At 40.0% G+C, this 16,755-nt stretch overlaps 1 protein-coding gene across 3 annotated transcripts in view; it reads right to left on the reverse strand.

The window, feature by feature from the left end:
- EBF2 (EBF transcription factor 2) overlaps window positions 1-16,755 on the reverse strand; it is a 178,799-nt gene that overhangs the window by 17,427 nt on the left and 144,617 nt on the right. For all 3 annotated transcript variants that reach the window (XM_045004698.1, XM_045004697.1, XM_045004696.1), the window contains exons 8-13: window positions 14,170-14,287; window positions 12,285-12,415; window positions 11,515-11,641; window positions 3,426-3,514; window positions 2,137-2,202; window positions 1,850-2,027 (exon numbers count right to left, since the gene is read on the reverse strand). In XM_045004698.1, the coding sequence (XP_044860633.1) occupies window positions 1,850-2,027; window positions 2,137-2,202; window positions 3,426-3,514; window positions 11,515-11,641; window positions 12,285-12,415; window positions 14,170-14,287 (709 nt within the window). The remainder of the gene's footprint in view (window positions 1-1,849; window positions 2,028-2,136; window positions 2,203-3,425; window positions 3,515-11,514; window positions 11,642-12,284; window positions 12,416-14,169; window positions 14,288-16,755) is intronic.

Raw genomic sequence — 16,755 nt, forward strand, 5'->3', positions numbered from 1 at the left:
TCACTTATAGAATCAACTTTGAATATACCCTCCTCTTCTTGTCTCGCTCGGTGTGAGAAAAGGTTGGACACATAAGTCAGAAAAAAATAGCCCAACTTGACCAGTAGGGACAATGATTGCAAATATGGTAGGAGCAGGGTTTGGGCCATTTTTCCCTGCATCAAACATAATTTTAGTTTTCAAAAATGACTGGGGGAAAAAAGAGGAATGAAGTAAAAAAAAAAATTTTTTTTTCATAATTTTCATTTTAGGCTCAAAGTTATTTTTCAGTGAAGAAACTTCATTAGAAAAATTTCATCCAGCAATAGTTTAATGTAAGTTAGTTACCATTTAGGAAATCAGTGGTTTCTACTAGTTGAGTTAGTCCAGGTAAATTAATAAAGGAAATGCAAATCAACATGAACAATTGTTTTTCTGGAGATTGTTAATACTTCATGATATCCAGGTTAAGTCAGTACTGAGACTTTACTGCCAATCTGTAAAATTACCTTTCTAATTACATTTGGCAGGATATACCTGGACATACGTTCATATGACATGACTTTCACCTCCTGGGAGGACATTGTGTCCAACTAACTGTGCATTCAGACTACCCAGATTGTATATTACAGAAATCTAGTGTTAAACTGAGAAATCAAGCACTCCAGTCAGGACATTCCAAAAGTTTAAATTGCTCCCCTGATGTTAGTTCTGCTGAGCTGCATGTATTTTATGGCACACATTACTAACAATGGTACATTAAGGTTCACATTCAACAAGGAAAACAGCACTAGTAAATACATGCAATTTGGCAAAGTTAACATTGTAGAAGAAACAATTAACTTTTAAAAATTCTCAGCCTCACTTCTCAATGGTAGTGGATGCATTTACTGTCTGGGTGTTTTCTGAGGGCATTGATATGACTGAAAAATGTGAATTGAAATGGAAGTTGGAATTCAGACTTAAGATTGCTAGAAAAGAGACTATGGGTAAAAATTTCAAACACACCTAAGTCCTAATGACTTCAATGAAAGTTAGAAGCTGAAGTCCCATTTTCAAAAGTGACTTAAGCCCTTGAACCTAACTCATGTAGGTGCTTTGAAAATGTTACCCTGTGTTAAAAATGTTCCCTTCTTAGAATCTGCTCCAAAACTCACTGAAGTAAAAGGACTTTGGATCAAGCATTTACTCATCAGATCTACTCCTTGTATTTGTTCTGAGGAAAGCGGGCCAGAAATTTGTCAAAGGTTTTTCAATGTAAAGTGCCATTTTCATCAATTTAGAAAAGCAGATAATTTTTTTCAGAATGAAATTTTGTTGAAATTTAAATGATGCACCTTTTCTGAAACAACATTGTTTATCTAGAAAAAGCAGTTTTAAAAGAAGTCTGAAAAAGTCAAACTTAGCCAAAATGAAATTTTAAAATTTGCTGTTCGGGAAATTTCAAAATTTTGTTTTTGGTCCAGAACAGAATGGAAAAAATTCAGAATTATGGCATTTCCTGCAAAATGGAAAACCAGGTTCCTGCCCAGCTCTAGTTTTGAGTCACCTCTTTCTTTAGTGACAAAAATAAGGAGTTTGTACCATTTACTCCAGCCCCACAGAGCCACTATCCTGTCTCATGTCACCAAAAAAGTTGTTACCTAAATTCCAATTGCAGAACTTCATTGTTGAGGACACGTGAGCTAGAAAGAAACTAGCTTGTCCAGTTTGCCAGTAATAATAAAAAAGGCCCTGTGTCTACTTTTAAACTGAGTAGATACTGAAGTTGAGAGATCAGCATGGAATCTGATGTCCCCTGACACTATTTTTGCAATCACATTTTAGGGTAGAGCTTCACACTTTGTGCAAACATTATAACAGACATTACCTTGGTTGTTCCCCTGTGTCGACTCTGAGATGCTGACTCCTAACTGGCTCCCATAGGAGTTGATTCCCATCATGCTGCTATGAGCTGGAGAACTAGACAAAGCAGGGATCTGGCCAGGATTCCTTGGGACACTGTACAAAGCTTCTGCTATGTCCGCAGCTCGCTTCAGAATAATATCCTATAAGACAGCAACAGCCTAAGGTCAATTTAACTTCAGGACGTTTTTACAAAACCTTGAAAAAGGGTTTTGGTTTTTTTTCCCCTCCCCCAAAAGCAGCCACTCTAACCTGGTTATTATGTGGTGTTCCATACAGTGCTTCAACTAGGTCAGCGGCTCTTTTCAACAGCATCTCCTGGAGGAGGAAGAGATGTATGAAAATGGAAAACCTTCAGAGACACCCCCCCTCCCCTCGCAAAAAAACAAACAAACAAAAAACCTGTTTTCTGCCCTGATTTATCATCTGAAATAAAAAGCAGGGCCAAGATTTTCTAGTGTGATTGGTGTTTGGGGGGCTCAACGTGGTACACTTTGAAGGCGTCTTGTTTTCAAAAAGTGTTGACCGCCGGCCCCCCCTTTCAGGTTGGGCACCCAACATCACCAGTCACTTTGGGAAGTTTTTACCTACATGTAAGAGCATCAATAAATCACAGTTTTATACTTTAACTGATAAGTGTTCCATCCTCCTGTCTAGGAGCTCTCCATAGTCCTGAAATTGCTCTTCAGAACATTGATTAGAACATTTACGGTGGGGTTTTCAAAAACACCTAGATGAATTAAGAGCATGAGTCCCCATTGACTTGCAATGGGACCTTTGTTCCATCCTCAGGCACTTTTCCTGCCCTGAAAAGTCCTACCCTTGTTCTTTAAATTACACACTTTTTTTTCTCAGTAATTGTAACAAACAATTAAGATTCCTCAAAGCCATCTTCAGTGTTTCTGTCATCTGCTGTTCATGATCTCTGGTTATAGGGCTTTTTTTAAAATTACCATTATCTTCTTTCATCAGACAAATTATACAAAATTATTATTACTTTTAAATATCATCAGAAATTAGGCTTGGATTCTGCAATGGAAGGCTCAAGCATGGCTATTACTATTATTATTGGTATTGCAATAGTGCCTAGGAGCCCCAGTCATGGACCAGAACCCCATGTGCTAGGTGCTGTATAAACATGAGTCTTTATACATTATAAATGTATCTGTTCCATGTGGTTTCAAAGCAGGCAACCTTAAAGCTCACCTCTTTCCTGCTGTGATTCTGCTGACAGACCCCCTAAAACTGGATCTGTGCAGGCAGATCCATGGATCCTTATAGAATTCAATGGGGTGCCATTTGAGTGCAAAGGTCCGCTGCTGCGGATAAGGGCAGTAGACTATAGATATGGGCTGGGAGGGTGTCTGCAATGGTGAGTTCCCAGCTATGGAACAGATTCTCACACTGGCAATAAAAGATATTCCGCATGCAACACATGGGCTGTAACGGTAAGATCCGATTTACCACTCTGTGCTTTATTACATATCAGCGGAAAAAGTTGCAATTTAAAAGGCTTAGTGAAATGCTAGCAAATCTTTTACCTTGGCTAGTCTCTCTGGGTCACCAGGATGCCTCGGGATGACCTTCTGCAGTCTCTGGAAACCATAATCGATGGTGGGTTCATTTAAAGCTGGAAAAGAAGAGTAGCCAGACATGAGTGTGAGCCTTAGGCAATTGCTGTTTTTAAAAAAACCCACAAAACAAAACATGAAGCCTTGAGGTGTATTCCGCAGAAGCCTGATACAAAGCCCACTGATGTCAGAGGAAAAACTCTCATTGATTGGAACACCAAACCCCACAGTGTCCTTAACATAATAACCTTAATGAAAAATTGGCCCCAATTAAGGGAGAGTCTTAGAGCCCAGGCTCCAGCCTAAGTCTGAATGTCTACACTGCTATGTAGACAAAGCCTGAGTACAAAAACCCGAGTCAATTGACCCAGGCTCAGACTCGGTGTTGCCATTTTTTCTTTGCCGTGTAGACTTACCCTTGGCCTAACCCTGATGATCCAAAATTCAGCTATGTCCCCCCAATTCAAAATTTATATTAGAAACCAAAATTGACTTTTCCAAATCTCAGAGTACTCAAAGTCTTTGGCTGTCCTCAGACACAATGTTTACTAATAAAATCAAGGATCTAGCTTTTGAAAACCCTACTTGTAAGTGGTGATGGGATTTAAACAAGACATTAACTCAACCAAGTGCTGAGAATCTTGCTAAAAATTCTTTGTACTATTCAATGATTAACATGTGCTTAACTCATTTGGCAGAGTCCCCATTCAATAGCAGCATCTTCCATCTTCTTGTGCCACTTTGTCCCTGTAAAAATGGTCACTTGAAAGAAGTGGTGCCAATAGCTGAGAGTGTCCCATCCTATCCAGCACTTAGTTCCTTTCCTAACAGTACTCAGCACCTTTCAGAATCAAAGAGTCAGGCACTAGAAGAATGAAACCATCAAGTGACACAGAATATTACTCTCATCCAGATTTTCTGTTTATCTGTGTCTGTCTTTGGTATAACACCATGAAGGTAAAAGGTCATATTCCCCACTGAGATACATTTTATATTTACTTTTTATTAAATAATTACAGCATGGCATGAAGTTTAAATATTACAGGAGCTAATAAAGAGGGAATTGAGTAGAGAAAACCCAGACCAGAGAATTTAGTCTTGGCTATACTTAGAATGTCTTCGCTCTCCACTGGGAACCATTCAGGTTTGCTTAAGGAGTTTAATAATACACATTTCAACTGCCACAGAATCTAAATCCCATTTGAGAAAGGGGGAATTTTTTTTTTTTTTGCCAATCATGAGAATTCATGACAATTCTCTGGGGGACCTATACATCATTATGTGCCATTTCTCTTCTTGCTTGGAGTCTACTAGTTTAGGTTATATATCTTGGACTAAGCACAAAAATATGTATATGTATATGTTTAACTAAAAATATCAAATGAGGAATATCCAAATCTATTACTCAAGGAAAGTTGCCTATTGCCCAACATTATTTTTTCCCCAAGGGATTGGCATGTATATATTTGTAGTGTGCTCTGACATCTTAAGAGCAGAAGGTTCTTAGATCATATAAAACTGTTCTGAGAACAATTCAACCATTTTACACACATTATATATATAGCGGCTTTGATCACAAAGGACATGCCCAAAATATCCAAGCTGCTCACTTTGTTCACCAATGAAATGCAACCCCCTTCAGAGGGAAACATTTCCAATTGAAGCTGAAGGGTGTGGCAGGGATTTAGGTTCAGTTCCCAGGTTGAAATGTGGCCATGACATTGTTACCACCCCAACCCATACAAAAAATGCTATGGGATGTTCAGGTTATAGAAGGCATATATGTGCTCATTCCAAAGGCTTATAGTCCAAGATTTTGAAAAGTGACTAGTATTTTGGGGTGCATAGCTGGAACCTCCTTAAGGGGGGCAGATTTTCAGAGGATGGATGCTGAGCACTTCTGGTGTCTCAAATTGGGTATCTAAATAGTATGACATCCAGAATCACTAGTCACTTTTGAAAATTTTGGCTAGAAGTCTTACAAAATCTTCCTGTTTCAGATCACCATAGTTGTGACAAGCCACTTTGGCAGGTCAAGTTTCACACACTAAACATCTATTGAATTTTCAAGAACAGAAAAAAAAATTGTGTGTTGACATCAAGTAACAGGGTAAAAAGAGTAAAAGCTAGTTAGCAAATCCAATTGTCACCTAAACTATTCACATCACTCTAACATAACTGGTTTGATAACAGAACATTTACAGTCAATAACAGAGCTAGGTCTAAATGCACTGGGACCCTCCTTAGTTTCTCTTATGCATGGGCATGGATTTAGCTGGTATGCCATACCTAGTACCTCTTTTATGCTGCCTCTTATTCTCCAGAATCTAAGCTTTCATTTATGACACAAATAAAGGCTTGTCTACACTTGAAAATTTATCAGAATAGCCATTCTGCAGCTGCCCCCCATGTGCACACTTGTATTCCAGAATACGAGTGACTTTTCCCCAGTTTTGCTTAACCAATTTTGGATTACTCTCATTCTGGAATAAGAGTGTCCACATTTGTGATAATCAGGAACAACTTCATGTGCAGCCACACCCTAAGTCTCTAGCTGTAACGGTTGTTGAGATCACCTCAAAAGCAGAAACTCACACTCAGGGAACTGATGTAGTGCCATTTCCCATTCTTCTCAATGAAAGCTAATGCTTTAAATGGCAGCATTATTATTTCTCTGTCCAATCAAATGACGTAGACAGGAGAGGGAGGATGACATGCACAATCTACTGTGAGTGACAGCTCATTCTGACGCCAGCAGCGAATGGTCTTAGGAGATACCACTTCTTTCTCTCCCCTCCTATCAAGAAGGGACCAATCCAAGGAATTTAGGAGAGCCCAGCAGGGCAGCTGAGAAACTTCTGCAAAGGGCAAGCAAGCACAAGAAGCCCACTGGACCAGGTATGACTGAAGGGAAACCAAGCAGAGCCCATGGGTGTGTTCTGACCCCACCACAGGAAAGCTGAGTGACTGGAGCCCATAAAGTATATGTTGAGCATCTGCACAATCTACTGTTCATGGTGAATTACGTGCATGGGGCTTATTTTGTGGGTGAAGCTTGAAAAAGTACCACTACCTTTCTTTTTTCCCCAGTCTGATCCCTGTCTCCCGCACTCAAAGCACCATTTAATTTATGACAATGTCATTGAGTCCTCTGCTGTATTTGCTGGGCCTTTACAAGCAACTCCCTACAGTCCTACAGCTATTTCAATGCCCCTTTCTGGAACGTGCCCTTCATAAGCTCCGGCAGGACAGCAGCTGCCCCCAAGAAAATCACATGCTCTTCCCAAGGTTAGTTTCCAGTGCTAGCTCCATCCTTGTAAGTACTGTTTCCCTTCCAAGAGGAGGATAACAAGGCATTCTCAATTCCAATTTATAAACCTTAAAAAAACAGCACCTCCTACAATGTGCAGCTGGCATATATCCCAACCCAAGGCAGTCCCTTGGGAGTGCGGTATATCCCATGGATCAGAGAAATGTAGGGCTGGAAGGGACCTCAAGAAGTCATCAAAGTCCAGCTCCCTGCACTGAGACAGGCCCAAATAAACCCAGACTATTCCTGACAGGTGTTTGTCCAACCTGTTCTTATACTGCATTGATCAGACTAGTTAACCCATCAAGCCTGTCTGTACATGGATGAAAAACTATGTTCAAAATCTTCCTGTCACACTATGTTTGAGATGAGTTTCCCTACAACAAACCACGTGCAGAGCTGGGGTCAAGTATAAGATCCAAAAGATTACAATGAGCCAGATCCTGACCTGAGCGCCATTAAAGTCAAGAACTTGGGCTTATATATTATTAGAGGCAGAATATAAGGCAACTGCTACATTAGCCGTGGAGAACAGCCTTCCTGTACCAAGAATCCGGAAATGGGTGTGTCACCTTTTTATACTGCAAGATATTAGAGGACAATGTTTTGTCCTAAGGATGACATTTTACATAGTCATTGATTAAAAAGAGAGAGACACGCTTTTTGTTTTTCTCTCTCTCTCACTTTATATAGAATTATATCCGCACTATCAAATTCAACAAGGCTGTTCAACAAACTCCATAAACAAGCTAGCAATGTCAGTCCATTTTTCAAGACTTTTCCATAGACCTCTAAATTCTGTACACGTTTTCCATAATGGGATCCTTATGGAAAAGGCCACACATCAAATTCCGGTGATGAGAGGAATGTGATGGCTGACTTGCAGCACCCTGAGTGATAGCACTTAAGAGTGGGGATGCTGACAGAACCTCAACTGCAGCATTGCTAGCACAGCGCACTTTCCTCATAGCCTATTCTGAATACACATTACAGGGAGCATATGCACTCCTGTAACAGCACCACTGTGGCATTCAGACTTACCCTTGAAATTTCTCTCTGATTCTTATCCTTAACAGTTTATATCACTCTCTTCTTCAACTTGTCAATGCTGCTCTTTTATAAAAAGCTAAAGCTTCATCAGGCTGAACATTCCTATTTGATTGTATATTAAATATTGAAAGTTTTACTCAAATCACAGGGAATCATGTACTTCAAACTACCAAAATCATTTCTGTTCCATCTCCACCTTTTTATAATAGATCTGGATGATCTTGTGGTTAAAACTCTGGGCTGGGACTCAAGACACCTGGGTTCAATTCCCAGACTTGCTACAGACTCCCTGTGTGACCCCGGGCAAATTGCTTAATCTCTCTCCATCCCAATTCCCCAGCTGTAAAATCGGAGTAATAATACTTCCTTTCATCTGTTTCAATTGCAAACTCTTCAGGGTACAGCCTGTCACTTACTTTGTCTATGTACAGTGCCTGGTACAATGAAACCCTGAGCTTAGTTGGCGTCCTCTAGATTTGCGTATAGTATGAAAGTATAGATAATAGTCATAGAATCATAGAACTGGAAGGGACCTCGAGAGGTCATCTAGTCCAATTCCCTGCACTCGTGGCAGGACTAAATATCTAATTATGCCCATGATCTGCCTTAGCCAACTATTCAGTGCTTCTAACACCACATGACCCTTAGTACCTTTCACCTGAGGATCTCGCAGCACTTTATAAACAGTAAGGCCCAGATTTTTAAAAGCATTTAGACACCCAACTCCTACTGAAATCAAGGGGTCAGGTACCTACATATCTTTAAAAATCTGGGCCTCAGGACCTAGCACCACGGTATTCTGGATTCTATTTGGGCCTTCTAAGTTCTACCATAATACAAATAACAATACTAATAAGATGAGGTGTCCCTCACTCTTTGATCTTCTGGAGATGGTGTTAAGCGCTATGTTTCTCTGAGGAATATTGCCTGATGGAGGTTGAATGTAAAGAGTATTTCTTTAAAGAAAGGGTTCTCCACTTTTTCATACTGTGGACACAATTTAATAGCAAGGACCAACCTTTCCTCCCATCTGCCACCACACAGACCACCTCCCTCAACATAAATTTGAGCAACTACAGCCAATGCTTATAAAGAACTCATCAAGGAAGTATTTAAGACACTTGTAGCTGTTTTACTCTCCACGAGAGAGGCTTTCCTGTGCTTTGCTATATTTCCCTTCCCTCACTATTGTTGTATGTGCCCATTGGCTGCCATCCTCCACTCAAGAAGTGGCTGCATTTTACTGGTGCAGTAGGTAAAGTTTGTAAAGCACTATGGACACAAAAAGAGCTATAGAATTTTTTTTTTAAAACCTTTGTGTTTCTTCACAGCACGGTCAAAACAGACTCATGATATCACAGCCATGGAGAGAGAAAAATAAACATGTTATTTTCATAGCTTGGAAGTTGTTTTTGCTGCTATTATCAGCAGCAATGACCTGGGGGAATTGATTACACTATACTTAATAGCTGTGTTTATCATTTTGCCTAACATGATGGGAGAACTACAAGTCCTTGGATAGATAGATTGAAAAGTTGTCTAATTTTACACCAGCTTATGTACCTCTGCATCTTCTGCTAACATGCTATTTTGTAACATATGGCAGTAAGCACCCACTCGCTCCTCAGTGAATCTAAACAAGTATCTCCACGCTGATAACAAGAGCAAAATAGGCAGATTATATTATCCTCTCTCTGTCTCTCTCTTCTGCTATTTGTCATGTACATCTTCATGTCCTCTTTGGTGGAAATACACTAATTAACATGTCAGAGAGCAGCACTACATTTTGACTTCAACCCTCTATAGATAGCACAGATAAGCCCTGCACGTAAAACACAGACCTACAAAAAGAGGAATAATTTCCCCATAATAGAAATACATTGCTCTGGTTTATGCAGTTCTTCATCATCATTGATCCTGCTCAGAAGCATGTGAGCAGTCCAAGTCCATTGCATGCACTTATATCTTTGCAGGATCAGGGCCTAAATAAGTAAGAAGTGCCACAGAAGAACTTAAATTTTCAGTCTCTGACTCAGGATATGCTCAAGAATTAACAGACCCTCCCCTGGTAAATTTCATACCAGACCCAACCCTGGTCCTGCAGCCTGTTAGTAAGTGAAATCAATGAGAAAGCTCATTTCTATAAGCCTGCTAGGACTGGGTCCCTTATGGGTTTTTTCAGTCTTGTTTCTGTACAATACAATTATGTTTTCATGCAGATTTGAGATCACAGTCACTTGCATTTCAGTTAGTTATCTGCTAGTTAAAGAAGCTGTGCTCAATGTATTGAGGGCCACAAATCAAAGCTGTCTCTTTAAAAGGAATTTGCTTATAAAAAATTATGGCTAAAGTCTTACCTCACAAACACAGGTATAAATCCAGAGCAGCTCCTTGCGCTTTAGTGAGGTTATTCTGGGGCAAGATCAGTTTCAGGCCCTAATCATCTGGGGCCCCGTCCAAAGTCCACTGCCGTTACTAGAAGTCTTTCCATTGACTTCAACAGGCTTTGGATCAGGGCCCTACAGTGTAAACTCACTGGGTCAAGGATTGTTTTGTTATTTGTCTGCACAGCACCTAGCGTAACAGGGCCCTGGTCCTAGGTTGGATTTCCTACCTACTACTATAATACAAATGAATAAACACATTCCTAAGTAGTAATAATCATGAAAGCTTGTAAAAATACATTAAAATTAAAATGAGAATTATTGCTTTTTAAAAAATTATACATTTCACAAATTTATAAATATATCAACATTTCATTGAAAATTTTCCCATTTTTTGGAAACATTTTGATTGGCTCTCCAGGTAGTCAAAAAACTGCAAAATTTTGAATGAAAAATTTCTGGAGGTTTTCAGGTTGAGAATTGAATTTTTTTGCTGCAAAATGTGTCCAAAATTTGATATTCTAGAAATATCAATATTTACCAGAGCTAACAGTAATAATAGGTTTTTTAAAACAAAAATCATTGCTTAAATTCTCAGCCACCTAAATAAAATATGACTACTAAGAAGCTATTAGTCATCATATATATAATCCTCTAAAACATGCTCCCATTTTCCATCCACATGTATTAGGAGATAAAACTTTATTGTGTATACTGACAACAAATGAAGATTCTTCTTTAGTTGCACTGGTTTCTCTTTCTAGAGCTATAAATCTCTCTCTCTCTGTGTTTATATATATAAATATAATTATTCTCCTGCTGGCAGAGGTAAATGTGGGGCACTAAACAAGTTGACAATATCCATTTAAAAATAAAAAAGCAATCAAGATTTATTTTGCACTCAGCTCATTGGCTTCTTTAGACATAAGACATTCAGCCAGTCCCTGGGGGCCATCCTGAAAACGAGAGGTTACCCCCAGTGAGAGAGAAATGTAAAATGAATACTGTTATAAATAAAACATCTTCTAGTATGCAGAGCAATGCTATCAAGTTACTGTACACTTAATATATCTAGAGAGAGCGCCGTACTGTATCAGCATGAGCTTTAATCTGCAAAATATATTAACATGTGGCGTAATATTCCCTTAGCTTCCTCATTGCATAGAGGTTTTATCTCCTTACACTTCCAAACACCTCAAATAGCAGAACAGTTTTCAAATGGCATGTGGCAAGTATTTAAAAAAGAGTAATCGATATTACTGAGAGGAAGAGACATTCATGTTCCAGCCCTCCACAGTAAATCACGTTCACCTACCGGTGTAAATAAACCTGCCCGGGGCTCCTTTGCAGAACTGTTTGGATTTATACGATAGTGTGACTTCGACTACACCAGGAATGTGACGAGGGGGGGTCTGGACTCGAATAGCGTGAGGTGTGATCAGCTGGGAAATAACAACAAGAGAGAAGCATGTCATGTATGGGCTGTTTGCCTTTTTCCCCACTGGCCCCTGGTCGTGTTTCTCAAGCAAATGAAACTGTTTACTACTTCCTAGGAATTGCCAGATTGGATCAGACCAGTGGTCCATCTACTCCAGCATCTTGTATCCAATCATGCAAAGCACCAGCTGCCTCAGAAGAAGCTACAAGAAATCCTGCATAAAGCAACTTACAGGATAGGTTGCCTACAGAGAAAGTTTCTTCCTGTCCCCCATTAATTAATTGTTGATTTATGCCCTGAAACTTGAAGGTTTGTTTCCTTTCCCAAACTCCTGGCCTTTTCTTTTAATCCTCCCTGTAACTCTAGATATTCTTCTTATCCATATAAACATCCAGTCCTTTTTAGAATCCCACTAAAAGTTCATGGACACAATGATATAATGTGGCAAAGTATTCCACGGACTAAGCAAGCACTGGTCGAAAAAGCATTTCCTTTCCTCAGTTTTAAAGTAACCGTCTTTCAATGTCATGGACCGTCCCCTTGTTCTTGTATTATCATGAGAATGAGCGAATAGTTGTTCCCCATCGACCTTCTCTATACCAGCAATATCTATTGCAGCTATGCAATAGCAAGTTACTTTTGCCTACCTCACTCCATACAAGCATGGTCCCAAATACCACTTGTAGCCCATCGAAGAAATTGTCTCCTATAATGATCACCATTGCGCCCCCTGTAGTCCAGCCTTCACTTGGGCTAATAGCTTTGATGCATGGTGTGGCTAAACAAAAAAGGGATTAAAAAAGAGTGGTAGGTTAGTTTTCTTGCAACTGGTCTTGGAGGTTAGGTTTTTGGGTAGGTTGGGGCCAGTTAAACCTCATGAGTGGATAGGTAACGCTGTTATTTGCGCAAATTGCACTGGTGCAAATCACGGCTTATTGCACTTTTGCCTGTCCACTCTAGAGGGTTTGCACTGCTGCAGCTGTATTGCTGGCTTGTATCCCCAGTGCCACCACAGCCTTTAATTCGTTCACCCACCAAGGCTGCTTACCATTCCAAGGAACCAAAAATAAAATAAAATAATTTTGTTCTCTGCCTTGCTAGTGTTCATTACTCGCCTATTCATTACCGACACTTAACATTGTGTCATTAAAGCCTAATAGGCCAACTGTAGTAGTGGGTGTAAAAGTGAAACACTTAAGTGATTGTGCAGAGGCTGTTTTAAAAACACTTATTAGCATACGATCACACAAGAGCAAAAAAGGCAGGCTGTAGGAGGGATGTGTTACGATTTACTGTGTTTATCAATGGGAGAGAGAGATATGGAAATATCTTGTGTTTTCTCCAATTCCTATCAAGAGACAATTTCTAATAATTTTTGTGACTTTATGGAATAGATTTTTTTCTGCTCTTTTCCATATGTTCAAGGCCTCTGGACTATACATCCCATCAGGAACCCAATATGGTTTCCAGGCCATAACCAAAGTCAATCCATCACTCCATTCCCAATGTTGACAGGGTCAGAGGTGGAGGGGAACTTTGGCAGGGCTCCAAAAACATGAGACTCCTTTGAACAGCCAGTCAATCACATCCAATCAGTCAAGGAAAAACTGGATGGCTTCCTAGGCTTGGAATCCTGGGATTTTCCTTCTACCATTTCACTGCCCGCTGGGGGGGAATTAACACTGCTCCGAATTCTTTACTGATTCAATCATTTTCTTCCAGTTCATTAATTCTTCTTTAGGTTGATACAGGGCATATTTAAGAAGAAGGGGGGCAACAAAACAGTGTAATGAAATAATAGCCGTGCTTGTCTCTTCTACTAACATCACAAACTCTTCTCACTTTCACAGGCTTCAGGGAGATTGGAGGAGGAGGGAAGAGACATAGATATGATTGTTAAGTTATTGTAAGTGGTGCCTGGATTAAAGAAGTGGAGTTTGTGAGAGGGGCAGGGACAGAGAGAGGGGGGTTTACCCACTTTGAAGCTTAACAGATACAGGTATTGGTAATTGCTTTAATATACCCCAAGAACAGTCCCATGGACGACGGCAATTCCTGCTTAGCCAAACAAACTAAAATCAATTAGTGTCAGTTTCCTTCTGCGCATTGTTATGCTTTGCACACAGTTTGTTTAAGGGAACCACTGACACTTTTTCATACACATCTTGCACTGTAATGTTTCTGTTTAAGTAAGATGTCATGTTGCTTAATTTGCCTGAAATCAAGTCTAGGCCAGCTGAGCAGTTAAGTCTGAAATTCTTAGCTAATTGTTGACGCTTTTACCGAGTTTTTCATCTTCACAACCCTGTACAAGCTAACTAATTAATAGACGGGGGGAGTCTCTCTCTTAGATGTAGAAGGATCAGATTCTGCATGCTGTGGAGCTTCTTTTTTTTTTGGTTCATCTTCCTTCTCTAAAGCCCCTGAGGTTCTGCAGCTCTCTCCATTCCCACCAAAACAAACAAAAATTCAAGTGCAGAGTGCATGTGTTTGTTTTCATTGGTGTACCGTATTCCAGACAAAGTTCCATACCTTCTGAGGGGTCAAGTCTTCTTGCTCTCCGTCCATGTTTAGAGTTGTTATGAACAAACATGTTGTCAGACACTGCCAATACATGTCCATCAACATTCACTGTTGTTGATAACACAACCTAGGGAAAAAGGCAGGTTAATGACTTGTTTCAGCTTTTGATGTATTTATTATTATATTGAATTAAAATCCTATTCTATTTGAAAAATAGAATAGTTTATTTCCCACTGGGGGAAAAAGTATTTTCAGCGTCTATCCTGTGCCTTCATTCCATTTAACATGGCATCCGAAGGCCCATATGCTATCCTCAATATACATGACATAATGAACTAGTGACGAGACTATCCTAAGTTTAGTTTTCTGTGATGCATTGTAGCATAGAGGTCTATATGTACAGATAATGAGGGCAGACTGCGGAGCACCAGAATAATGTGCCCTCTGCTACGTATATATAGAAGCACAGCCATCTGCTATCCTACACACACGTGCATCACAGGAAATCAAACTTACAACCATCTGCTCCTAAAACATAGGTTTCTATCCACGGAGATAAACAGAAACTGCCATTAGCTGCAAGGGGTAGAAGGGCCTGGTTTTCAGAAGGTGGGCACTCAGTATTTTGTGCAAATCAGGTCCCTTTAAGGGTGTCTCAGGTTGGGCACCAAAAAACTGTGGCTCTCAAAATCACGGATTTTGAAAATCTTGCCCTTTTTGTCCAATCTCGCTGAGTTCTAACAGGACACAAGTAAACTCTTAGAGGAAATAATTGTATTTGTTACTCAGTCTCATTGAGATCTCTCTTTAAAACAAAATGTCCTAAGCTATAAATTCATTAAACCCAGAGATACGTGCGTCTTTAAACCACATATGTTAAAAAAAAAATCCATCATTTGAAACAGTCTGAAGAACATGCATCTCGTTAGAACTTTGAAGCCCAGATCCTCAGCTGGTCCACATTGGTGTAGCTCCATTGGCTTCAACAGAGCTACCCTCATTTGCAGCGAGCTGTTAAGGATCTGACCCTGAGCGTGTGCATGAATTTTCAAAGATGCAGTTGTCATGCTTTAAGTAAGAGAATTTCAGGCTTTAATTGTTGATAAACTGTATTCAGCACACAGCAGGGAAACCCTGCCCTCCTGTAGGATTTTGCTGGTTTAAAGAATGCTCTCTCTCTCTCTTTTTTTACGACAAGGTTAATTCATTCCAAAAGGCTCTTGTCATACTGTACATTAATACTTCTCATGCATTCCTGTCACAAAATGTGTTGCTTTTGTGTGTGCCAACTGATTTCATCATTGCACATTTGGGTGGAGTGAGACTCTGTTCCAAAGTGAACATTTCCCGCATGACATAGCTGAACCCAGTCAGATGCACCTCATTATTTTCCCTTAAACAATGGAAATAAATTTTAATCTTTCACTGGCCAGCACAGACCACGCTATGGCAACGGGGGAATAGACCTGAATCATTCCAGTGTCTGAAATATTTACGACAAGATTTTAAATTGTAACCAAATGTAAATCAAAAATATATCCCATATTTTATATATATATATAAAATTACACACACACACACACACACACACACACACATATATAAAAAAAATACAAATACCCAGCCACAGAGAGACAATGTTATATATCCACACACACACAAAATATATAGTAATATACTAATACACACAAATAAAACCGTACACATTACAGGTGTGTGACTATATAGGTATCTGCATTATACACAAAAAGTGAGAGAATACAGATGATCTACATTTCATTCACAATGTTCTACTGGTCCCTGAAACAGGAGTGATAACTTCCGGACAGAAGTCGCATTCTTCTTAAGTGCTGAGCACCCTCAAATTTCATGGTGAGCGGGGACTGCTGAAACCCCCGTAAGACCCCTCTCATGTGTGGTTTCATTTTGTCACCTCCCAAGTTCACCACTGGGTGGGCGAAGACATCACCTCATGGGATGAAGCCTGGAGTAAATAAATAAAGCCACCCTCAGAGATGGGCCCAACTCTGAACTCTCTCAGTGTTTTGGAGGTTGTTGGAGCTTGGGTTTTGGTTTGGGCCCATCTCTCGGCATTACTGCAATTCAGCAAAAGAGAGCTCGTGTCGTCTTGACTATGATTCTTCTGGTTCACTTTTTTATCTATGCTACAGAGTAAGAATGTTTTAGATTATGGAGGTAAAGTTACTGGAGCGCCAGATTTAGCTCCACTCACTTCCCCCTTGCTGGGCAAGGACAATCAAATTGTTTAATACTGAAGATTGAGACTCAACATTTTAAGAATAAAAGGAAGCAGAATGTGCATTCCACCATAGTCTCTAGCTCCCAGGCCCTCCCCTTTCACAAGCCAACAACTGCTTTCCCCCAGTGAGTATTTCCTGGGTCACGGAGGGTGACCCTTTCCATCTGGAATCAATCAGTCAACTCCTGACAACTTCCTGAAACACCTCACTCCATTTCCTGTTCTCTCCCCCTTCTCTCTTTCCCCCTGGTTTGCTTCACTCTTCAAAACTACAGGCCACAGCAGCTTAATGTTAGAGGGTCAGACACAGTTAGACTCCAAAACACTACACAAGG

The sequence above is a fragment of the Mauremys mutica genome, chromosome 2, assembly GCF_020497125.1.
Source record: "Mauremys mutica isolate MM-2020 ecotype Southern chromosome 2, ASM2049712v1, whole genome shotgun sequence".
In the NCBI taxonomy this organism is placed as follows: Eukaryota; Metazoa; Chordata; order Testudines; family Geoemydidae; genus Mauremys; species Mauremys mutica.